The following is a 26,353-nucleotide window of genomic DNA, read 5'->3' on the forward strand; positions in this document are numbered from 1 at the left end:
GTCTTTGGAATCTCTGGGATAGCGAGATATTTTGAGAGCGACATGAGGTCAACTGTAGAAACATTGTGTGACTAAATGCTCTGTCATTGTCCATGTTGACTCTTAAAATACAATGTTATCGCATGACATACCATTTATGTTGCCACAACAATATCACAAGCCATCCATCAGAACATGCCAGTCCATGTGGAGGTATTTGACCCACAGTTCCTGTCTGACATTTGCCACGCCCGTGGGATTTCTTGTGAACAAACACAACCACTCACTGATGACACTGGTGGGGGTTTATTTTAAAAACCAGGACAAGTATCTGTAATATTCTGTGGTTCAGGGGGAATATAGAATGTGAAAACCCCAACTATAAAAATGAAATATAAAATCAGACCTGGTATTGATCCAGTGATAACTTATGCACTGTTTTGTTGCAAACTGAATACGGCATCTTTGATAATTGCCTGACAAACTGGACGAAAAATGCACACACATAATGCAAGCATTTGCACACGTTCGCATTCATTTATCAATGTGGGAAACCCTCTGCGCTTGATTCTCAAACAGTGCAGGAATGCAGCACTGTTGCTGACTCTTTGGTCAGTCTTATCTGGCCCTGCATAATCTCCCAGAGGTGTTTGCATTCCAAGCACAAATACATACACATGTACATACAAAAACATACCAACATTTAAGAGTGAGGCACGCACTCAGGAGAAGAGAAACAGAAAGCATGACAGAATATAGACCTATAGAGGTTTAGGTTATTTGAACAAAAAGTAACGACAAGTCTGTTTAAGGGCCACAGCAAATTCAAAGGCAAGCACATGCATATGTATGTGGTTACATGTGTGAGTCTTTGGGAGGCTCTGGTTAATCTCTAGCTCCTGAGTTGCACTCAAGAGGAGAGTACACGAGGTGTTCACGGTCCATTAGAAGAAAAGTGAGTTAACGTGCCGGCACCAAATGTAAATCCATTGTCTTGGCTGTGGGCTAATCACGTTAACACTTGTTTCTGCCGTCACACTGTACATGTGTGGAAAGTACCTAGCTATATAAATACACAATCCAAGTTAATGGATCATAATAATTCCTCTGTTTGGATAAAAGCAAGGCGTGAACAAAACAAGTGCAGCATGTGACACCTTCGTACATTATGTGCACGGGAAAGATCCTCCTACAGACAGCCACTTCTCGCTTTGCCAAGTCATTAAAACCATATAGGGGTACATTAGCCACTGCTCTGACCCTTGGTTGGAGCACCCCCTCCCCCAATTATTTGCCGTGTGACTGCCCCCCCCCCCGTTGAGTCTGCTGGGTCTAGACCATGCCAGCTGTGGTACAACAGACCCCATTGTCTTCTTCTATATGAAACTGTTATGTAAGAAACAAGACAAGAAGTGAGATCACCCTCAACCAAGCCAGTTGATACCCGCCTGCATGCAGCTCACGCCTCTCTGGCCCAGTCATGGGTGTACTGGTGTGGAATGAAGGCAAGAGTGAAGGGGGATGTGGCGGTGCGGGGAAGCGGGTAGGGAAATCCAGAGTTAGTCTGAACTCTGGATCTAAGAAGGTGTAAGCACTCGGAACAAACTGTAGTGTAAACAAATGACTGGAGAGATTATGAGGGATTTAAAGAGTAAAACCAGAACAAAGCCACAACTTTTTGGTCTGAAAAATTGTCTGTAGTGTGGTCTCCTTTTATACCCATTGTTACATAAATCTCAAGACACACGATTATTATTTTAATACATTTAATAGTGCACTTTGATTAACCTGTACAGAAATAATATTAATAAAAAAGATAAAACATTTGTTCATTTCCGTAACACAAAGCTTAACATTTACAATAAAATAAAATAAAATGGTATGATACAAAACAAACATATATCTGAGGTATAAATATATTTGTTTTAAATTAACCGTCATTGTCATGCGTTATTATTTGGCAGAGACACAGTTAAAGGTACAAACATCGATGATATGAACAATGGCTTAGTGAATTAATCATACAGCTCAACATGACAAAAGCGAGCCCTCAGATTGAAGCGTGAATGTTATGAAGAAGGTCAACTTTGTTACGAGGACCATAGATCTCTTACTTCTTTTTAAACACTGACAAGACAGTACAGAGGAAGAAGCATATATATATATTTTTTTCCTTCCTTTGAAATCACACAAACATTCAATCTGCCCTCTTCTTTACAGTAAAACCTGTAAAACCTCCACCTTTATAAAAGGACCTTTTTTTCTTTTTCTTTTTTTTTATGTTGATGATGTCCAGCCTACAACAATTTCAAAAGCTGCGAATTGTGCTATGTTAACACTTTTAATAGTGAGGAAAAGCTCAAAATGGGGAAGCTACTTCTTTCAGCTTTAACTAAATTTGGTCCATTAAATCTATTGGTCTTGTATTTTAGTTAGTCTGCCTCGTTTTTCAAAAATATGCAACTATTCCTCTCTCTACCAGAGCCTCAGTCACAAACTGTTCCTTAATGTTCTTCAGTCACTGAATAACTGCACAATGCTACATGTACTAGCATAGTCACAGATTTTGCCCATGTATCTTCGAGAACAAAAACAACTCACATGTCAAACTTGTGACATGTGCGGCTAACTGAATTAAAGTCTTCTTTAGGGAATGACATGTATTTGTATGTTAGTCAATGAGCCCCTTCCTTCGATCATTTCTTTCTTTTTGGTGAGCCAGCCACCGTACTCATCTGTCTCTGGCTTCCTCTACAACAACACAAAAATCCCTCTGTGCTATCAGCCACCTATTATCTCACAATATCCCGTCTATTGTCTCTACTCAGTCTGCATATTACTGGCACATTTGCAACTTTCTTCACCCATGGATTCATCAATCAGCTGACCATAATATTGTCTGCTATTTCTCCTGTGCTTCGCTGTAACAGAAAAAGGGACAGAGGTAACACAAGACAGACACCGACCATTACTGTGAACACAATACTGTATGTACACATTATGCTGCCACTGGAAACCAGTGCAAAGAATATGTATTTTTTAACCGTTTCTTGCTTTACACACACCCACCCATATATACACACACACACGCTCACACACACACACACACCCACACCCACACACACACACACACCCACACCCACACACACACACACACCCACACCCACACACACACACACACACACACACACACACAATCCCCCTTGCTTCTCAGAAGCAATAGCACCCTTTGGTTAAACCTCACATCCTGTATCAGAGACATCATGTCCTTTGGCCCAGATAAATGTTTGTGTGACACAAGTCCCCTCGACAGCACACTCCAATAAAATAGTTTATAATGTTAACATCAGTTTGCTGTGACATGATTAGAGCAAAAAACAAAAGAAAAAAGAAACGTCCTTCAATCCAGGGTTTGTCCTTTAAATGTGTGTATAAAGAGGTTTGGACCCCATCTATCTCTCTGTTAGAATGGGTGGAATGAGTCATTTCAAATCCCCAGTAGGATCCAAAATGTGGTCCAACGGGCCAGGGTTCAAAGAAGCTGTTGAGACTGTTGTTGCCCAAATTGCACACTGCTTTCTCATTTGTCCATGGGTGCAGTGAATGAGTCACGTATCCGCGCCACCTCAGCAGCACACAAGTGTCCATACAGTTTATTGTACCACTCTGGAAAACGACCCCTGAAGAAGAAGAAGAAAGAGACACAGTGTTAGTTAATTGTGTCATCAGCTAAATGACACTGAATTAACACAAAAGTATCGCTTAATAAAATCCCCAATTTGTTTTTGCTCCAGTTAATCATCCACTAACCTGCAGTCGATCCTGGAAATATGTGTGATTCTTGATTTGTTGGCTCCGCAGGGCTCGATGAAGTAGCGCGAGGTGAGGACATTGGCCCGAACACCTACAACAGGTACCCCTTCATGGTCCACAGACGTACACACAAGTGCGCATGCTCCCTTTGGCAGGTCTGTTACCCATGTTCTGGTAGATAGAGCACAGAGGGAGTTTGATTTAAAAACAAAACGGTGAATCAAAGCACAACAGCAAAAAAAGATACAGACAAAGCGAGAAGTAGGACAGACGAGGAGGAAGAGATGGGAAAATGGTCTACCTGAGCACCAAATGGTCTCTGGTGGGATGTGGAGCCATGGTGTTCCTGACGTACTGGTAGACCTCCGTCCTCTCATCCAGTGTCTCCACCACACGGCTCTCGAGCAGGTCCTCATCCCAATGGCCCTGCTCCCGCAGAACCCGTGTCAGAACCTCTTCAGGACTTGCAGGCATCTCCACGGTTACCTTCCACAGCCGCAGCGGAAACCCATCATGCACCTGGAAGAAGACACAGAAAGGCTGGGTCAATTTACATATTTCTTTACATATTTTTACACGCTTGCTTTGCAGGGAGACCAAAGCAGAGTATTGGTGTAGAAATTTGATTCAATAGGCTGGATGCGAGTTAAATAAATATTGCAACACACTTATATTATAAGAATGCTTGAAAATTATTATTTTAATTTTGTCCATATTGCCAAACTGTACTTTAAAGTGGACTGTAAGGGTTCGTGTGGTAAATACATTAACTTCAACTGTGCAAGTGTTTGGAGGCTTCCTGTAGGATATCTAATCTTATCAGTGATATTCACATAAATTAGATGTGGCAATCGAGCCAAAATTTTAATGCAAAACAGTCAGGCTGTGTTGTGGAAACTAAGCCATAAGTTTAATGCATAACAGTTGGGCTGTGTTTCAAAACCTCGCATTGCCCTTAAGCCAAGTCAGCTGCTTCATTTGACCATAAGATGATAAAAAACACACACACTCTTCGCCTTGTGACTCTCAAACTGGAGAAAAGATAACCTTCCAGAGTAGACAGGAAATGTAGGCCTGGGATAGTGTTGAGGTTGCGTATGTTTGTGTGTGTATGTGCAAGTCAAGCTGATGTCATTCTGGGACGGAGTCCAGTAATGGGATGGGAATGGGAGGCCAAGGGCCAGGCCAGTTTCACATGGATGTGTTTCTATACAGGAAACCCTAACTGCTGGTTTTCCACTAGATATTTAGAGAAGCAGGAGAGAGGGAGAGGCGAACACGAAGAGGGAGGGAGAAGACAGGAAACAGATAGCTGAAAAGAGAATGTGTGCTTCATGAATGGAGGCTTGTTTACACACTAATGACTGATCTCTTGTTAATTAATCTCATGAATCCCATTACTTTCACTCTGGCAAATTTATCACTGTATTCAGTTTCTATCGCAAACAAACATAGTGAAAGCAGCCAGATGGACTGAGCAGACAAGCTGCAGAGAGCAAACAAAAGGTGGGCTCACCTTTCTGTAGGCCAGCTCGGCGTGCTCGGGTGTGGAGCAGCTGTCATAACCTCTGAACTTGTCCTTGGCCTCTTTGAGGAGGGCGTCCAGGCTGTCCCGTAGGTACGCCCTGTAGCCTCCTTGCCCGGCCTCTTCACCTGCAAGATCCTCCAAACGTCGAGGCAGCAGCGCCTGCTCCACGTACGAGTTCCTGCAGCGATTCATCTCGTCTGGTATCTGTGGGAAAGGAGGAGTCAGAAAATATGTCATTACTTTTCACTGTGTGGATGGAGGCCATGAGCAGCTCAGGTATATGACGGTTAATGTTTCTTATTTGAAAGAGAAATATCGATGTATGTCTACCACAATGCTGTTCCATACAACACTCAGACATAGTAAGGAGTGAAAGCTTAAGTAAGAACATAATAAATTAAAGCCTCCCTTCACTCAAAATTGTGTTTTGCATATTGTTTGGATGTTTGAGCTTCACTGTGCAGAGTGATGTATAAGTTTGACACTAGAGGGCATGTTGAACCAGAACCTGTACCTAGTTAACTGAGCTTTTTATTATTCAAAGCAGGATATTTCTGTGTCTTAAAACATGTCTGGAGGTGGTACTGATTACATTAATGGGAAACTGTATTAATTGTAACTTGTGGAAAACAATTTCAAATGGAAACAAAAACATCCTATTTTCATCTCCTTGTTTGCCGGGCTTATTCTCCCACTTTCTCTCTCTCCGTCTTACTTGTATGTGGCATTTTTGAGGTTTAATTGTATCCTAATAATATTAATGTCTAAGAAAAGGATTCTCATTAGACAAGGATAGGAGGGTTTAATTGGATGTTGATAACAGTCAATTATTTCATAGGTCATCTTCCATTTACCAACCTCCACGAGCAAGTAGAAATCTAATTAAAAGAAAATAATTTGGGAGGTAATTGAGTTTACTTGTTGTGTGACGTGACCATGACAGGAAGCCAGGAAGCTCTCCCACAATCTAATAAAACTTTGAACAGTAATCACACACAGTGTGCAGCCTTTTAGTAATTACTATGGCATGTCAGAGAAGAGTTTGCTGGGCAGAGAACGATTTAGGCCGAATGGCAATGAAATTGGATTAGTTATAGTGTAGTTTGCTGATTATTTCCTGTTTATCCCATCAAGTGCTCTCCTTGAGGACACACATAACCACACTGGTTGAGATAGATTCATGGGTGTTCAACCAGTGCTGTGCTATATTTTTACCTTTCTGCACAAATGCTCGAGTTGGGTTTAAAGGGACAGAAACATGAAGTAAAGTCCTGTTCTCTACATATGGGGCATTTAAAACGGAAGGCCAGTTGGTGTATTTATTTTATGTAATCATAACATTGCTTGAGCAAATGACAGCATGAATTGGATTAACGAGTTATGTAACTGGGACTATATTTGTTTAAAGGACAAACACAGGGAGACAAGGTGTTTGGCAGAAACATGGTACAGTGAGCCAGAGGTGACATTCATTTGGTCAGCAAACACACCTTCATCACCTAAAATGGCAGTTTGCCATTAAAACCTCAATCAATAAACCATTCTGATCCCTTTTGCCATCAATTTTCAAGCTTACTTTAACCTTAAAATGTGAGACGTTTGCTACGTTAGAGTACACATTCAGTTCCAGTGCTGTAAACTACTGACCCGGAAGAGTTTCCTGCACTCCTGGATCATGTGTGCCAGGCCATGAGTGGCAGCCAGGTTCTCATTCAGATCTCTCTGGTCCGGTTTTCCCAGCGTTTGCTTCCGGTTCATCACCCTTTGCCCAAGGAGGAGGGAAAGAAGATTAGTAAGCGTATCTATCATCCAGACAGTGGGTGAAGGACAAAGCAGGGGAAGCAGAGGAGGTTGAAGATATAAAGAAAGAAAGAACAAAAGTGTTCTTTCTTTCAGGTATACACCTGACGAACCCCCCTCTAGCAGCGCCAAATCTGGAACAAAATGTTTCTTAATTAGCTAAAGATGTTTATGTAACCCTTCTATTTCCTCTGTCTCTCTCCCTTCCTCTTCTCACAAGCTTTGCTCTCTTCCTTTTTCTTCTGTCCTATATCTACAGTATCCTGCTCTTTTGTTTCTATAGAGTGACCCTTTCCTGTTTTCAGAATGTACAGCATATAACAGGTTATGTACGCTGCTGATACAATAACTGTGTCAGTGATATCATAAAACTGCACTAATTACAACGGCACACTCTCAGACACACACCTTGGCGAGGAGCTCTCCTTGCGGCGCAGGGTGTTGAGGTGGAAGAGGGACGGGGCCAGACAAACAGCCAGGTTGGTGGGAGTCATCTGGTTCTCGGACACGCTGGCTGTCACGTCGCTCAGCAGACACAGCAGCGTCCGCAGCGCCTCTCGGTTCTCATCGGGCAGCAGCAGCACGGCGGCACGAGCTGCCTGCAGACGGAGCTCTTTAGGCATGTCTAGAGAGCAAGAGGGAGATGTTATGGCTCCTTTTTAATATCACGTGCAGAAAAGGGCTAAAAATCACTGTCACTCTACATCACATCATCTTTTTTGTGTGTGCGCTGGTTAACTCAGGAAGTAGGCTTTCTTTTGCCTGCCAAGAGTGAGCTATGATGGGATCTGTGTCGAGCTAAGTGTGTTATATAAACCTATATGTGTGTGTACACTATACGCTTCATGCGTCATACTTCCTGCACAGGACTGGTTTTTGTTTTACCTTATATAAACAGTTCCTAATGCAGCTATTACAATCACACTGTGGCAGAACTTGAGAGGATGTCCATGCTTGATGTGAGTCACTGAAGAATGAGCCAATACTATAGGAGTGCATTTACGGTTTATATATCACCTCATTCCACAGGTATTTCCTGCACTCATCTTGTTTGTTTTCTTTTTAGAGTTTCACAATTTCGTACTCCATGACAGGCAAGCATCTGCAGCTCTAAAACAATACACTCATGTGTATTCCTGCACACAATGCTCTTGTAGATGTGTGGCTGTATGTGGATGTCTGTACAAGATTATGTTCATACTCTCAGTATATGTGTGTGTATTCTTACACTGATAGATCTGGAGGAAGGTCTCGGAGAGTTTGCTAGTGAGCAGGGGTTCTGGCAAATCTCTGAAGTACTGCTTCAGCATGTCTGCAACATCATAAGCAGACTGGCCCTCGTAGCTGACTCCCCCTCCATCTGCGCCACTCGCCTCGTTCATCTGGCGCAGAGCTTGGATTCGAGACTTAACTCCTGATTTCCTGAAAAGACCCACCTTCACAGAGAGACAAGGACACAGAGAGAACGAGTTACATCATGGATAAACGCACAGATACTTGATAATTCAGCTTTGAACTATAATTTACTTACACATTATTACATCTTATCATTAAAGTGTATCAAAAATGATTCATGTGCCTGTCTTCTAAATCTGCAGGCTGTTATATATTCTAGTCTTATCCACAAATCCAAAGCTTACAGTCAATATGGTTACATCACAACAGATCATGTTGACTGTATTTATGAGAAGCATCCATGACACCCAGTAGGCATTCTTGTACTGAATGCTGTGAAAGACCTCATCAGTGGCCTTTTAAGGCCTTATGAAATGGCAATGTAGCGGAGGAAAAGAGAAAAAGGCCGTTGGCCTGTCCAGCCTGAATATTTTCCATGAGCTTTCACCACTTCCAAACAGAGGCGACTTGTTCTGCTTTGAAAAGAACACCATCTCTCTTTTCTGTTTTGCCCTCCATTAATGCTTTTTTGTCCTCATTCCCCCTTTCTTGCCTTTACGAATATACACACGAGATACTCTGAGATAAATCTTTCATACTGTCTGGGGATTAAACAGACAGACACAGGTGACTTCCCAGCTGCACACTTAGACTTTCCCCAGGCCTCCACACTTCAGCTTATGTATGACAGTGAGAAGAGAAAAAGGGGGAAAGACAGAAACCATATAAACACACTGACTAGGTGGGCATCAGGCTTTTTCCGATTCACTGCTCCATCTTATGTAACAACCAGTCAAAAAAAATCAAATCAAATCATGGATCCACATTTGATTGATTGCAGATGTCCTACAATGCAGATATTATGTAACTCAAGCATGTTAAAGAAAAAGCCTTTTCTCTTTACTGTGAAAACTGAAAACACAACTTTAAGCTAAATGACAGGCTGGCAAGAATTGTGACATTATGTACACATGCAATCAAAGTATAAGCACAGGTTTATGATTACATCTGTCCAAATATGTAATTTTTATGTGTACTTTATGTTACCTGGTCGAGGCACTGATTGCGCAGGTAGCGCATGGCCTGTTGGATTCCCTGAGGGAGGGGCTGGCCTGTCCGCTGGACGATGACTTGTAGTGGCACACCAAACACATTCCTGTCTTTATAGTCACGCACCTTGATCCGCTTCATAAACTTTGGCACAGCCCTACAACATACAAGTAACTCATTAATATGTGCAATGCAGGATATTGACATGGATCTCAATATTGACATGAGTCAATACAGACAGGTGACAAATGAAAGGAAAACCAGCTTCAAGTGTCTTAGTAAGGTATTGGGCCACCATGTGCTGCCAGAGCAGCTTCAATGCTCCTCTGCATTGACTCTACAAGTCTCTGGACTCTACCAGAGGGATGAACACCATTCTTCCAAAAGATATTCCCTCCTTGGTATTTTGATGGCGGTGGTGGAGAAGAAGGACGTAGCATATGATTCACATCATTTTCACTCTTATCAAACCATTTAGTGACCCCTCATGCTCTATGCATGGGGGTAATGTCATCCTGTTCTTCCACTCTTTTTCAGGTTTTTCCTTAATTTGTCACTCATCTGTATGTTTCAATTAGTTGTTAGTTGTGTGTGTTTGTGTTTTATGTGTGTGCAACAACCAAGCTGCTGCAGAAGCCTGTCTCCAGGTTTATGAGAGGGGTGGATAAACAGGGTGAGGGGAGAATGGGGGGGTATGCTGGGCTGTCAAAAGGGGAGGATCCCACTGCTTTATACATCCGCACAAAGTGTCTGTCTCACTATTTGTTACTCTGTGTGTGTGTGTGTGAGTGTGCGTGCACGTGCACGTGTACTTGGGTGCAAAGTGAACAGTGAGTCTATAACCACAAACCCAGAGTTGAAACATGCAACTCCGACTGTTTCACAAGAATGCGCCCACAGATTTAGGGCTGTGTATCTGTGTTTAGCAGAGAGACGCTATGCGCGACTCGGGACAAGCTTGTCTTTGTGAGAGCCGTTCACATGACTCAGAGCGCCTCTCAGAACCACAGTTTGGGATAAATGGTAAAGGAGCATGTTATGATCCCGGCCCAGAATTCTGATTATGTGTGGGCCTTCAGCGGTCAACAAGTGGCCTCTGTCTTTCCGTGAGACCCTGCCTGTTCTAAGACTGTCATAATGTCATCTGTTCCTGTCCAAGAAAGGCCTCAAGTAGAAATGATTAGATTTTTCACTTTTAGTTCATTTTTCTCATCTGATGTTGTAAAGTGGTATAAAAAGTCAGATGTTAGAAAACAGGTAACTGTGTTACACTGATATTTTGACTGAGGAATGTCCTGTAATATATTTGCTGGTCAACAGAGTTAAGTCTTTTATAACACTTGTATTTTGCACTGCTCTTTATTCAGGCCTTCTCTATCAAATTACATATGTAAGGGACTTTTCCCCCCAATATTTGACTTGAACACAAAAAATGCAGAAATACAGACAAAAAGAAAAGGTAGAAGTAGCGACCGCAAAATCTCTGAAGCAGATACAGTAACAAGTAGGATATTGGGTGCTATTAGATAATCATGAGCAGTATATAAAGTGAGCTGAAACCAATACTCTAGAGGTGGTAGAGAGAAGGTAGTGGTGGAGTGATTATTGTTGAGAGCAGATCTTTCCAGCCTCCAGCTCTTGTAACGCCATGCGTGTGAACTGCCATGATTGCCCCGTTGAGAAAAAGACAATGTACGCCCCTTCCCAGCAATTACAGGCCTGGGAAAAGAATGTGAAACCCAACCTCTGTGGACAGCCGTCACCACACTATACAACAACCTGCAGATGGAAGGGATTGGGAGACCGGTGGGATGGAGGGGTAGCAGTTGGCTTGCTGAATGGATAAATTCAAGGGCATTTCTTACAGGGAACAATTAGCCAGACGCAGAAGGCTTTTTACGTGAAAAACAAGCTTAAAAATCTGTGTGTGTGTGTGTGTATGTGTGTGTGTGTGTGTGTGTTCTTCTCCTTAGTACACATAGTCTGTATTTCCCTTACTTAAGCCTTCCATTTTCCTCCAGTCCACTCACCAGCTGAAGCCATGTTTGTTTGTCGGGGTATGCTTCTCCAGCAGAGCAGTGAGCTGCAGCAGGGAGAGCTTCTGGAGCAGATTCATCTGTAACACAGACTGGCAGCTAATCTGGAGCTGGGCGGAGGCCAGGCTGGGCCGATGGGAGTTCTGGAAGCTCGGCCAGCGGAGTTTCTGTGGCCTGGAGTGCAGAGAGACAGAAGGAGAGAGCACAAATTGAGATGTGAGAAGAAGAATGTTGATTGAAAAAGAGAAGTTTAACTCTTGGGATATGCGTCATGCTTTTGTGTACACATAAATTTAGAAAATAACACATAGCAACACACAGTATTTGTAGTTGTATGTGCCAAATAATCAGTTTTGGGATTACATGGATTTATGTACACATCAATCAAGAGATTGTCTAAAGGACTAAAAACACACACACACACCCCAAGTGTAATTCTGCCTGTGGATTCCTGAAGGAACAGAAACAGTCCCCATGGAGACAAAGCAGCATTCCAGAGTATTCAGCACCATTACGTAAGGAGAGACGTCTCAGCGTGTCCCCCTGTTTATCCTTTGCTGTCACTTTCTATGGAAAACTCTTTTTGTTGGTACCTCAGTGTTTGTCTTTCTATTGTTTTGTTGTCCTTGAGATTTTCGTGCACTAAGGCAATGCTTGCCAGGACTTTAACAGACGAAGACTGAGAGCATGAGTCTGTTTGGAAGCAGCTTTGTGGATGACTTTCTCTAATAGGATCAGTTCACCTAAATAACAAAGTTAAGATAGATAAATAAGATCGATAAATTAAAAGTTCTCACTCAAACTACTTCCTACAAAAGAAAGAGTGTGGTCTGTGGATTATCCAGAGTAACAAGATATTGCTTTTGTTTTTTTTTTAAACCTGAACAGATAAACCAGAACTATCTACATTACTGGATACTACGAGAATGAAGTGAGAAAATATTTATTTGTTATTTTGGGTATACTGACCCTTTAATGGTTATACTGCATTAGTAAGAAGAGAGTTTAGATCTTCTTCACTGACCTGCTGGTTCGGGTTAGAGATGCTCCAACACCAGAATCTCTTCTTTCTCTCATCCCTTCCTCTCCCTCACCCAGCGGGTTTCCTGTGCTGTCCTGGTCACTTCCATTCTCGGTCTCTTCCAGTCGGTTCTGTAGAGGAGAAGAGGGGCATGGGGAAGCTGAGTCCAGTGCTGAGTCTGAGTCTCCTTCTTCCTCTTCATCTTCCTCCTCCTCCTCCTCTTCACCAGCCACAGCCTCCGACCAGGCGTTAAAACGCTGCAGGCCGCTGACATGTTGTAGCACTTCCTCCAGTTTGCGTTCATCCCCCTCTTCCTCCTCTCCCTCCTCCTCTCTCTCAGTGTAGGGGACGTTGTCATAAAAACTGAGCCGGCTGTCGACGGAGCCTGAAGAGGCACGACGCTGGCGTCTACTTTGCCGTCCTCTGAGGATCACTGAGTTTCCGTTATCGTTCCCGTTGTTGTTGCGCAAGCTCCCGTCTTGCAGGGCTTTGGGGAAAGTCCCAGGCTTGTGACCTTCTGGTAAGTAGAAGAAGATCATGCCCTCTTCTTCCTCCTCCTCCTCTTCCTCCACTTGTCTGCTATTGTCTCGAACACTGCAGTTGTTCCTGCGGTTCTGCTCATCAACTGTCATCCCATTACTGGCTTGGCAGGGGATGGGTGGGGCAGATTTGGATGGGGGTGTTGGCTGACGATCTGAAGTTTGTTGGAGAATGCTGAAAGGATCAAAACCCTCCAAATACATTCCTCCTCTCTTACTTGAGCCCGCTGCTGTGCTGTGGCTGCGAGCGCGAGTCACTGGGCTTGGTGTGCTCACTGCACTGCCACTGCTGGCTTCTGACTGGCTGCTCCCAGTACTTCCAGTGCTGCCGTTGCTGGTTTGAGTGGAGTATGATACAGAGCGATTCCGGTTAAGTGTCATAGTCTGAGTGGGATTGCGGTGGTGATTGAGGTTCTGGTTGAGGTTGATGCTGGAGATGTCCACACAGTTGAGGCTCCTCAACTTGTCATCATCTAGACCCTCTTTGATGACAGGGCCACTGATTTCTATCTTTCCTCCACTGGTGCTCCCCTTCTTCTTCCTCTTGGAGGAGGTGCCGCTGCGCAACCGTAGACTCTCCATGCGCTTTAGAAAGCTCTTAGCTCGTGAGCGTGTGCTTTTGCCACTTCCGCCTCCTCTGTCCAGACTCCCTCCTAGTCCTCCCATCCCTGTTTTCACATCAAATGTGAACTGTCCGAGTGTCTCCAGGGGTGATGGGGGCAACCCATCAGACAAAGAGTCTTCATTAGCGCATCCTGACCCGCCTGTACCCGAGGATGAACACATGCTAGCTACGGAGCTGGCTCGAGTGGCCCCAGCAGGTATAGCCTCATTTACCAGGGCGGCACCGTGGCCCTTCTCTTCTCCTTGTCCTCCACTCCCGCTGCTGTGGATGGAGCCCACTTCAGGCTGCTCACTGAGGTCGGTCAGCACACTCTCTGAACTGTTGCCTTCACGTAGGGCCAGCTTGCCTTTTTGGGATACTTGGTCCTTGGGGAATGATGGGGCCTGGGTGGCATCCGTGGACAGTGTGGAAAAAACCTCCAGCTCCTCCATACGGGACCAGCGCTTGCTGTCCCTTTGGAAGGTCCAGCGGCCACTGATGGCACAAGGCTCGTCCTCGTCAGAGTCCTCACTCTGGATAGAGGAGAAGGAGGGGATAAGGGAGATGGAGAGAAAGAAATAGCAAGAAGAGAGGGAAAAAAGAGAGGAAGGGGGGAGAAAGAGGAGAACATTATGCACTGCTTCATTTTCCATTCCTTTTCCAACATTCCTTACCTTGATCCAGGAAACTTTCCGGAGTTATGGAATTTATTTTATAATTATTCTAATTGTAAACTCTATGAAATATACTGATAGGATAGCTTCACAACACATGAAACTTAACATAAGAATGTCTAAGTAGGAATTATATATATATATATATATAGTATAGATATATAACAAAAGCAAAAGTTTTGCATAACATTATCTTAAACTTGGGCCTTGCGGTTGACCATAGGACTTGATAAAGGGAAAATAAATACAAAAAGACAAAGAGAAAAGTGGCCACTGCTCAGTCATATACAACACATATGCCCCTTCTCAAAATGTACACACCTCCCCCAGTTTGGTTAATCTATCTTAGGCCCTGGAGGGAGTTCAGGAAATTCCATTATGACCCCCATAGCTCTCAATGCAGCCCACCAGACTGGGGTCACCCCCCCTCACCCCATACTCTTCATCCCCTCTGTCTTTACGTATGCACGCACACACACTGAGTGTGAGACAGTGTCACTGATACACTGCTACACTCAATCTTTATTCCTCATCCATGACAGAAATATTCGACTTCTGTCTAACACACACACACACACACACACACTGAGCTGGGAGACTCCAGAGGAGACTTCTTCACAGTTACCAATCACAGTGGAGGACCAGAGTCCATAAAACCAAACCACAGGCCACAATTTAACCACCGCCTTCTCCTCACCTTTCTAAAGCCCTACCTGTAATCTGAGTTCACCAAAACATGAAAACTTTCTTAAATCTGCCAAAAATAAAAAGCTAAAAGTAGATAGAAATTGAATTGAGAGAGGTTGTTAAGCAATAATCAGCTAACCCTTTATAAAGGTGCCAGGAAATTAGCACTTTGAATAAAGAATTCCAGAAGAAAAAGATCAAATCCTCAAAATCCATGTTCCACTAGTTGTGTGCCAGTGTTCCACTTCCACTGGTCACATGGGCTCCACATACAGACATCATTATTTATATGTTTTGCAGTGGAAAATGACGTAATTTCAAATAAAAATTAACAAAGAGTGTGATCTATCCCTGGCTTTTATTAAAGTCAATGATTTAAAGAGGATAATGGAGCTTTTTGTGACACTTTTGGATGCCATTGTGGCTTGTTTCTCCAGTTATGCTGGTTGGAATGTGAGATAACCATGGTGTGCTATTTGTTGTGCATGGAGAACGGTGACTTCTGTCAACATTCTGGAGATATCTTATCCTCAAGCCATCAAACCACCACCGCATTCACTGCAGTGGTGGCCACTTTGAATGTCACAAGGAGTCTGCAGAATGAAAACTATTTAATCACTACAATAAGACAGATAGAAGGAACAAACCAGAAAAAATGAGACACAGGGAGATGGAGATTTAAGAGAGAGGGAATGTTAAGACATGAGGAGATCAATGCATTCCTAAGTTGTCTAAGGGGGGTGGGGGGGTGGGGTGGGGGGGTTGTCGTCCCACAAAGATGGTAAATAATCTCTTTGACTCCTCTACTCTTCTCTGTTGACTCCTGAAATGAAAGGTGACACAGAAAGGGTCATCCTAATGAATACCACCACGCACGGAACAAGGATGTTACTATGTAGCATTTGAGGCCATTAGGTAGTTAAGGTTGATTTGTATAAAAAGGAGTAATTCTCATCACAAAGTGACAGTGTATGTCACTCTAGGCTTCCTAGTTCCTTTGAAGCATGGTTTAAAATTGGAATATTCACACAATTATCCAACTTTCTTTGAAGAGGATAAAAAGCATTTCAGGAGGCCTGTTTCCTTGAAAGAGAAATCTATGAGTGTGATTTTGAAGTTTCGAGTTAAGTTTCTCTTAAAGACGTACAATGCACACACTCACAGACCCTTATGAGTATGATCACAGATAAAAGATGTATGGTGGTTCATTCTGCAGGAGTGTTACAAAAGCACCGTGCAAACTCTTTTTATGGTGAGCCAGAAGTATGAGGAAGTGTTTGAGAAAGAAGGGGAGCACGCCTTGAGTAGGGGGAGGTCCTGGTGAATGCAACCCCTTCATTTAGACATTAAAGCTACCCTCCTTGCCCCTAGGGTTTGCACAGCCCACTTGATATAGAAATAAACCCAACAGGTGCCTTCTCATTAAACTGGATGAGAGAAAACACAGCTTTGCCCTGTGGCCAAGAGTGAACTGATGGTTGAGGTGAGGAAATGCAATTGTGGTTGAGGAGACATGCAGGAAGGAGTGGAGTTCATGTGTATGCATGTGCACTTACTCGTTTTCTTTGTGGTGATATCTCCAGTCTCATTAGAGCACACTTGTTGAGCGTGTTCAGTCTCCTGCAAACAAAGCACATGCAAAACTGGTTACATTTAAAATGGGCTTTAAAATAATCGAGCTCTCTGATTTTCTCTAAAACACCAACCTCTCATGATCCAAGAGGATGTTTAATGGAAGAAAGGATGAAACAAGATGAAAAACAGATGAGGGGAAGAGAAAGACAAAGGGGGCATGGGTGCACCAACGCTGGCTAATGAGCTGCTGAAGGATAATCCCCACATGAGCGTGAAGAGAATAAGAGGGAGACAGAAAAGCAGAGAGCGAGGAGAATGAAATCTGCTGGAGTGGCGACGAAAACTTGGGGAGGGAGCAGAAAGCTTATCCCCCCAGCCACCTGGAGAAGAGGAGTGAGGGTGGTGGTGGGGTCCACCCTCTGGAGAGCTCTTAGAGCAGATCATGTAACAATGGAGAGATGAAGGGATGGGACTGAGGGATAGTTGGGGTTGTGGGGAGGGGGTGAAAGGCTGCCAAGAGAGAAGACACTGAGATGATAGCTTCCAGATGTATGGAGGGACACCTGCTGTGGTTTATTACTGAGAGTCGGAATTTGATGATGGAGCCGACTCCATTAAAGAGCCATTAACCTCCTAATTAATATGACTGGAGCTCCAAGTACAATGCAAACCCAATCTTCTCCAGTGCTACTTTATTTTTCCTGCCATTCAGTTCTTTTTCACACATACAAACCAATGCAAGACAGCTCCAAAACTTCACACAAACAAAGCTCTGAAAACATTTATTCCTCAGCTGTGGCTAGCAAATGGGACAGTATGTCCTATGTCTGCAACAACATGGAAAGAAACACTGAATGTAAAGAGCATTGCGTGACTGCAGCACCTAGCAGTGAAAGGTAGAACTGAGATAATGTGCTTGCCAGGGTGATATAACAGACTGTAATGACTGAGGAAAACACTATCAGCCACAGAGAAAGAACAAAATAAAGGGAGAAGATATGGTTATAGAAAACGTAAAAGGTACAGTGCATGGCTCCAGGGTGCTTATCATGTCATTCTTTCATCTCATCTGAAACTTTCCAAAGCATGCGTCCTTTTGAAGTCATGCCCTCATGGTTTCATGTGTGTGTGTGTGTGTGTGTGGGGGGACGACGACAAGAGATAGTACAGAAAGGAGGAGGAGGAGGAATAAGAAGAATGGTGCATGAGAAAGAGGAAATAAGTACAGAGGGTTCAGTATTTCTCGTAATCTCACCTGCATAGAGCCTCAATCGAATCCCGATCGAGGAAGTCATGGTCTCTGGTGACTGAGGAGATGTCAATGGGAAACTGGGCATCTAAAGAGAGAGAGGGTCAGATTAATGTGGGCATCTCCCTGCCATTGATTGGATCAGTGTGTTCAGATAAAACTAAAGATACAACCCGTAGCCTCGAGAAACACCCACCCACTCCAACACCCACCAGGACCTTCTGTCCCACCTTCTCCCCCAACCCATACAGCCTTGATGAAAAGCTAAAAGAGGAAGTAGCATCTTAGCCGACCAAACAAACACAGCTGCAGCTTTCAGACCGGGCAGGCAGGGGGGATGTGGAGCACAGAGGGAGAGAACAGGGGATTGATTGAAGAATGACAATAGGTACTCCAGCGCTGCTCAGAGGTCCCACTTCCTTTTCTACTTCTCGTTCTTTCTCTCTAGTCTACCTCATTAACAGGATCACTTATCAACTAAGTCACAGCATCGGTAAAGCGTGGCTTGCCATATTAAGGTTTTTTTAGCAACATATTCTGGAATGGGGATGGACGCACAGATACTAAGATGTTTTCTGGAATGTGTCGACCCAACCCAAAACGGGAATCTTGCATTTAAATCCTCTGGGGCAATGATGATAAGAAAATGTTACTTAGGAGAGGCCAGCACCTCTAGCCCACTGTATTGAAACAGGCCTATCAGTCTGCTTATCTTTAGTGGGGCAATAGTCTTAACAGCACAGACAATAGTGATTGTCCCACGGATACAAGGGAAGGAAAAATGTGTCATGTGTTGGCACAAATTCCTACTAGAGTGGAGACGGCTGCAAGAGACTAACCAGTGGGGCTCAGCGAGCTCAGTGATTGATTGTGGTTTGCACTTTTGTGCAATGTATGAAAACAGTCTCATCACCTGTGCTGAAACACAATGAGTTTTCCACTGAAATAGGAACTCAACCACGGATAAGTGGCAAGAAGCAATGACCTGTTGACAATGGTAGCTTAGTTCTGCTGTCATCGTCCTGTAGTTACATAAGCGCAACTGGTATGCCCATGGTATGCCTTAGTATAGTTGGAGTAGCTATATGGACTGTAAAGAATGTGTGATGTATTTTGGTGAGTGTGTATTTAAAATACAAAGGTTGGGGAGAGAATTCTTTATCAACCATTTGCAATTGTAAGAATATCTTTAGATGGTATAGAAAACCTGCTCTGTGTTTGTTTTAACAGGCTAGCAAAGACTTTTGGTCCCAAAAGAGAAACTATAGAGGTTACATTATAGTTAATATTTGGAATATAGTAGCGTGTACCTAGGTTTGTGTGACTTTACTTAAGTAGAGCAAAGAAAAAAATACACCCCTTACTCCTCAGGAATGTTGTGTGTGGTGTATATGCATGCACAGACGCAAGTGTGCATGTTGATGCTTTGTGTGCTTGACAACAGACGTAGTGGTTTTCTATATGAGCTAAACACCATCAGCTGTTACATACCAAAGGGGTGTGTATACACGATTATGATTTTTTTTTAAGGCTGCAGAAGTTGGTGTGGTAAAATAACAGCATTTAAAAAAAAAAAAACTCAAATCCCAGGAAAATCAGTCTGATTACCCTGATTCTCATTGTAACTGTGGCTTTCTCATACCAACATCCACAAGAACTGAATCTTTTTTGCCCTTCCTGTCCTTAGTATTGCCAGTTGATGAATGAGAGTGGTCCTTACCTTCATAAAGCTGGGCGTACTGTGGGAACCCTGCTGCCCGGAGCCAGGTACAGGCCTCTTTGGCTTCAATCTCTGCAGATGAGAAAAAGTGGAACAAAACAAAGGCTTGTCAGGTGTTGTGGGAGACACTTTAACCCACTTGAACACAAGATGTATTAAATGTGTACCTCACAAACAAAATAACAGAACAAAATCACAACTACACATATAGTAACCAAACCAAGGCAAAATGAATGACATACTCTGATACAAAGGCTTTTTATCACCACTAAAGTGTAAGAGATACACCATTAAAAAAAGTCAGACAATGTCAGCGTAAGACAAAAGTCTGGAACTGAGCGCTCCAACATGCGAGCAGCTTATCAAATGAAAACCCCTTGACCCTACTAGTTATCTCACACTCAGTCACTCTCCTCTCACATGCTCCTAAAGCTACAGCTCAAAGCATCATTCGTGCAAATTGTGTTAACCTCCTCACACGCCAAGTGTGTGCCACTTAAGCTCCTTATCCAGGTACGGCGGTGGTTTTTCGTTGTTCACACAGAGATCTCAGACAGAAAATGTCAGTGTTGAGCTTTTCTCATATGATGTGACTGTTCCCATAAGTATGCCATTACGTGACTTGTTCTTTGAAGCATTTTACTGTGATGAAAATAATTTTTGTTACATTGCAAACTTCTATTGGTCAGGAATCATGTTTACAACGCTTCTCCAACAGTGCCTAACAAAGTCTTCCATAACTCCCTTTAAAGGTGTGACATTTAGGCTTGTTATGCTAAGTACTACGACTGAGGTCCGCTGTGTGTCAGAGGAGCCATGGGGATGTCTCCCAATTATCTGCGAAAGGCCTTTAGATGACATATGCCAAATGGTTGTCCGCACCACAGCGTCCTCAATTGCTCCATCACCCCCACCGCCGACAGTTTGAAGAGAGAAGACAGACAGAAACATGTCTACAGACCTTAAGAAGCCGACTTTACAATGTCCCCTCTAGCAGAATGACAGCAAGTACAAATGTTGCACAACCTTGAGAAATACTTGTAAATTAAATTGGTGGAACAAAGGCAGGAAAAGACACTGGTAAACCAGAGATGAAAGCATCAAGCAACATATAGAGTGACTGTGAAATACTTGCTAATCGTGTCACCAGTGCGAAAACTGTGTGATTTCTGAAGTTCAGGCTGGATAGTTAAAGGTTTCCATTTCTAATGCTACAATCCTTGCAATCAGACATAATGCCCCTTACACTTTTAGTATGGGTGCTGTGTTTGGCTGTGTTGGGGAATTCAAAATAACCACTGGCAAAGTGATGCAGAGTAGTTTCATTTATCTTCGAAGGACCAGTCCAGCAGTTCCACCTCATTTCCAGGCTGAATTGAACCAAGGAATTGCTCTTTTTTTTTTTAGCTCAAGCTCTTGAACACAAACATAAAAGAAGAACAGAACATGATGAAACTGAAGTGAAGAATTTATAGTATTTTGGTCCTTACAGAGAAAATACAGAGATAAATAGGTGACATAAATGAGACATTATCAACTTGTAATTTAACTGAAAAAAAGAAAGGTAACTGTCAGACGGAGAGAGAGGTCAGAAGAAGACTAGTGCTGCAAAGGGTCTGGGCTCCACAATATATGAGCATTTACATACCAACAACAAGCCTAGACGGCAGACAAACCCACTAACAACAAGGTGTGACACGACCAAGACAGGGTCTCCCCCTCTGCCACTGCAGGGGCCAGGAACTGCTCAGGCAACCACTGCGACACCAGCGTGCACCCAAGTGTCAAATAACACATTAACAACTATGTTTTAACACTATTTATTTGACAATTGAGCTCCGTCTTTCCTTGTGGATGTGCAGTGGCATGTCTCAGACTCTGTGTGCTTGAGTTTGTGGGTTGAGCCTTGTATTTTTGAAGTGCAGTGAACCCAGAGGAGCGTAGGAACCAAGGGGTTATTATTCTTGAATGCAAGCACTTTGTGATTCTTGTGTTTGCTTGTGCATCTGTGTGTGTGTGTGTGTGTGTGTGTGTGTGTGAGAGAGAGTGTGCACAAGCAATTCTGTGTGTGTTTGCAAAGACCAACCTCATGTTTAAAGACAAACCACTCAAAAGACAGTAAAGCCATTGAAATGCAAATTAGATATACAAACACATGGTTAGCTTTCCACCCCCAAACCCCCCAAAAAGGGCTAGGGGATCCAATAAGTGCCTTAGGAGGGAAGCTATCCAGTGACACACCCCGTTGGGCTAGAATATGTGTCAAATCTACTTTACAGTGACATAATGTGGACAGTGTGCAGAGGAAATAAAATAATGACAGCCGCATTCACCAAACTGAATAATATTTGTCACTGCACCACATTGTGTCTCCATTCATTCACAGAGTAAAGCTAGAAAATGTTTCTATCTTTTGTTTGGCTGCAGGATGTGGACATCTGGCACAAACAAACTAACAGAGCAACAACACATCTGCATCTGGAATTTTAAAAAAAAAGTTGGATCAACAAAGCCGTGAAAGGGGTAAACAAGAATATCACAGGCACTGGTCATAAAAATGTCACCCTATAACACTCCGCCCAACCCTTTGCATTTTTGTTTGCTTCGATAACTTGAGTTTCGTGAGTGTATTTTATTTTTTGTCTTCCCCACTGTCCACCCTAATTCCTTAGCCCTCGCCAGGGAACTACCTCACTTCCTCTTCCTGCTTCCCTCGCAGGAAGAGAGCCGAGCGGCGCTGCAGTGGCTGCCGACCACCCGGCTGTAAGGCCCTGCCTTCGTTTGTTCCTGGCCAGATAATAGGCTGGGAGGCAGCCAAGACAAACATGGGCTCTGGTGAATGTGTGTTCTTACCAAACGTCCTCAAAGCCACACTGGACCCATGGTGTAGCGCAAACATTTAGCACTTGGATATAACTTACTTTATTTTCTACTTGAGTTACCCTTATGTAGAAAAGTGAAGTTGATAATGATGCTGAGATTTGGTCTACAGGTGGCACGTTGGCTTAAGTACAACAGATTAGAAATGTGGAAGGAGTCAGACCAGCACCATGATTTCCAAGGCCAACTACAGCACTGAAAATACAGCACGCCCCGGCAAACTAATTATTCTACAGCTGACCACATATTTCCTTATGTGCAGTGTAATTTCTGGAACATTCCTCTTCATGTTTAGTTTTCACATTAACTTTTTAAGAAGAATTAAAGTAAGCACAGATGAATGTAGTTACTCTAAAATACACACAAGTCCAAAGCCTTGTCAGCCTTTTGTCATTTCGACACCGGTGACGATGAGCTACAGCAGCAGTTTCTTCACTGCAAAAGGTAACCTTCTGCCAGTACATAAACCAAACCTGTTTCCTGTTTGGTCATCTCATTACCATCACTGCTTGTCTGGTTGTCAAGGAATCTGAATTCAGACCAGCCCAAAACTTGTGACCTGCTGAGGGAGCCAAACAGGATGTCTGAGGCAGGTGGGTATGTGGCTAAAACTGCACTGGCCTCATTAGGACAACAGATGGAATATGTGTTATATTTTTTTGATATATTTTATACAGACAGAAATGCAGAGAAATCCTCTAAGTTGGAATAAAAGAGTTTGCCACACATTAGTTGTGGCTGATATGAATGAGCAAAAGCAATGCAGTCAGACACCCTACGTCTCAGTGGAGATGAGAGCGATTATCAGCAGATAACATGACTAATAAGAGCCAAGCAGATGCTAATAGAGATTTCATATGGATCACGAGTGGCTTTTCTCTTGGAATTTGGCCAAAGCTGAGCTGGTGAGCGGCCTGTCAGGGTTAAGCTTCACCCTCTGCCTGGCAGTTTTGACTTCTAAAATTATCCATCATGGTCCTTTCTTTGCTTTCCTTTCCCCTGCTCTCACCCTCGTCTCCTCTGATCTTTCTGCTTATTTCAAGTCTGCTTGCCCCTTCTCTTCTCTCCTTTCCTGTGGCAGGAAATTCTCACAATTGCCGGCCAAAGTTTCCCTCCATCGCAGGAGGCAGCGGGGTCTGGCTTGGCCGAGTCTGAATGCTCAGCTCCAGTGGGAGTTTGTCAGCAGCTAGCAAACAAAGGATGCTGCTCCCCACCTCAAAGGCTCTGGTACATACAAACGGCAAACTGGAGGTCAAGAGTCTGAATACAGTTATCACAGGAGCTGGGGCTTTGAAGTAGGCAGATTGAGAAGAATGCTTGACTAACAACTGTTGTGAATTGAGGTGGCTTATCTGGAATTACCCGATCATTGCTGGGTCCCAAAGTGCCGACTGTAAAACAGCCCAAAAGGCAGGCAGAGGGTTCTTATCATCTGCAGGTCTGAGTAGCTCATTCTGAAGGAGCTGCAAAGTGGGTCTAGACAGGTGATGTGATAAACCGGGGCAGACTCTGAGGCTCAGTTGTAATCTACAACAAGCAAAGCCAGGAGCCTGGATGCTGCCAGCGTTTGTCCTTCACCTCAACGGTGACAAGGACGGACTGCTGATGTGTTCATGAACTTGAAGAACATGTTACTGATTGATTCATGATCTAATACTTTATGAAACTATTTCACGAATGATCACAATGTTCTTAACAGATTGTGTCTGTATGAAAGTTTCGAGAACAACTGGAGATAACAACTTTTTTTTTATGTGACCAATGTAAAATCCCTCTCTACTCTACTGGAATGCAAAGAGAGACGATAACAGATGTTTTTTCTGATGGGTATCATGTTTTCTGATTTCATGGCTGAGACAGCTGGCTGTTCGCTGAGAGGGCCTGGCTGTTAGCTAACTGAGATTGTGCCAGGAATATCGCCATCTGGCTGGCCTCAAGCTATGCCCCGTTGACACACACACACACACACACACACACACACACACACACACACACACACACACACACACACACACACACACTAGAATAATGAGGTTACTACCATGGCCCATTCCAGTTATCTACCAGCAGCCACATGCAAACACACAGCTGGCCCAGATGGATCATCGCAGAGCTAACCCCAAAGGCCTCTGTGCACCCTGGTGACATATTTATCCTCACACAGAGGGCCCTAGCTGTGGATCAGGTGACCAGGCATATTCAAAACCTCTGATAACTTATCCACCAGCCAGACGATGGCCTACCTGCCGGGGCCCCCCCTTAACGGCTATCCATTCATAAACAGATCCCAGGACAGCCTGGTACCTTCAACACAGGGGAGGTATAAGAGCAAAAATGAACATACATGTCTCCTCACTGGACATGAAGAAACAGTGTACCATCTGGATGTAAATCTTTTCAGATAAGGCCTCAACTCACTTCCTGTTTCACAAAGAGTGCGGGTGAAGCATGTTTTTGTTCATTTGCTCCTCTCCCGGCTCCACCACCTGTTACCATAAACCAACACCACCTATCCCAGAGAGAGAACTAACTAACCACTTCAGAGGACGGTGTGGAAGCATGGTGTCAGTGTCACATCCCCACATTAGTAGTTACTGTAAATACTGTAGATCCACCTTACATCATGGCTAGATATGAGTATCTTTGAGATCTTTCTTAATGGTTTTACGGCTCCGCTGAACCTCATGGTGCTCATATCTGTTCCAGCTGATAAGGAACCATGTGTTGGAACAAATAGTTAAAACAGTTAAGACAAAGGGCCAAAGCCCACAAATCAATTTAAACCTGCCAGTACAGGACACAAAACAGGATTTTATACAGCCACAACACGTCCCCCCAAATTCCCCTGTTAGCAAAAGGTCGGCAGTCAGGCAAAAGGCACAGACAGTTAAACAAACTGTGAGGGCAGTGAAATGGCAGAAGTGTGGCAGACTGGTAGGAAACCTCCTGATCTTAAATCTTAAAAAGACACCATATACCACTAAAGCAGGTTCATGACCCTGTTTCCACACGCGGATCAAAGTTCAATGAATTCCTATTGAAACTTGGTCTGCTAGAAGACTGCTGGAGCTTTGAGCGCAAAAGGACGATAATTTAGACAAAGATTTGTCTTAGGATCAGGAAAGCATCCTTCATAGGGTCGAGGGTAACTTGGGAAAAGTCACAGAGTATTCAAACGGGACATTCAGTGAGTTCGGAGCAGGAGTGAGGACATTTGGAGGCGCTGAGATAAGCGCAACGCGTGGAGATTTCTTATCTGACAGCCCGCAGCGTTGCGCCTTAAAGACGCCTTTAAGAGAGTTTTACTTGAAGGTAAAATTCAAGCAAACCTTCAGACTCTTAAATGCTGAAAGTTACTTTGAGTGAACACTGTGTACAGTACTAATTATGCCTACCAGTAAGCTGTGTTTTCCTGGACAAACAGGAAACCGCTTGAATGTATGGACACAATATGACTTTAAATAGAAAAGCAGCAACAGTAATTAATTTTCTAACGCTGAAGGTAATGATTCTGGGAAGGACTTACGTGTTAATATCATTTTTCAATGTCTCGGTCGCGACCAGCTTCAGCATAAACCCCTGCTCCCGGCTGCGCCCCGGCAGGCTGCGGCTGTCCGGTCAGGTCTACTCCACTGTTAGGACGAAGCCCGCATGATAAATCCAGAGGAGAGAAAAGATCTATACAGTCGGCTGCAAATGTCCTCTGAGCGTTGCGCAAGACAGTAAATCCATGGTTATAATTTGATTTGTATTAAACAGAAGTCCACGATCTTCAACTACTTCCACCACCGTGAGTCCCTGAA

At 43.6% G+C, this 26,353-nt stretch overlaps 1 protein-coding gene across 1 annotated transcript; it reads right to left on the reverse strand.

Moving 5' to 3' along the window:
- Window positions 1-3,388: 3,388 nt before the first annotated feature.
- On the reverse strand, window positions 3,389-26,353 carry LOC111231415 (rho GTPase-activating protein 7-like). Its single transcript, XM_022758494.1, has 14 exons — window positions 26,077-26,353; window positions 19,671-19,742; window positions 17,957-18,038; window positions 16,683-16,746; window positions 12,626-14,298; window positions 11,596-11,775; window positions 9,563-9,722; window positions 8,349-8,556; window positions 7,529-7,745; window positions 6,968-7,082; window positions 5,309-5,524; window positions 4,094-4,311; window positions 3,790-3,963; window positions 3,389-3,659 (listed from the first exon to the last, which is right to left on the reverse strand). The coding sequence occupies exons 1-14, from the start codon at window positions 26,087-26,089 to the stop codon at window positions 3,560-3,562; spliced, it is 3,492 nt and encodes a 1,163-aa protein (XP_022614215.1). The 5' UTR covers window positions 26,090-26,353; the 3' UTR covers window positions 3,389-3,559.

This window comes from Seriola dumerili, unplaced genomic scaffold (genome assembly GCF_002260705.1).
Source record: "Seriola dumerili isolate Sdu_G_001 unplaced genomic scaffold, Sdu_1.0 BDQW01000301.1, whole genome shotgun sequence".
NCBI classification, from domain to species: Eukaryota; Metazoa; Chordata; class Actinopteri; order Carangiformes; family Carangidae; genus Seriola; species Seriola dumerili.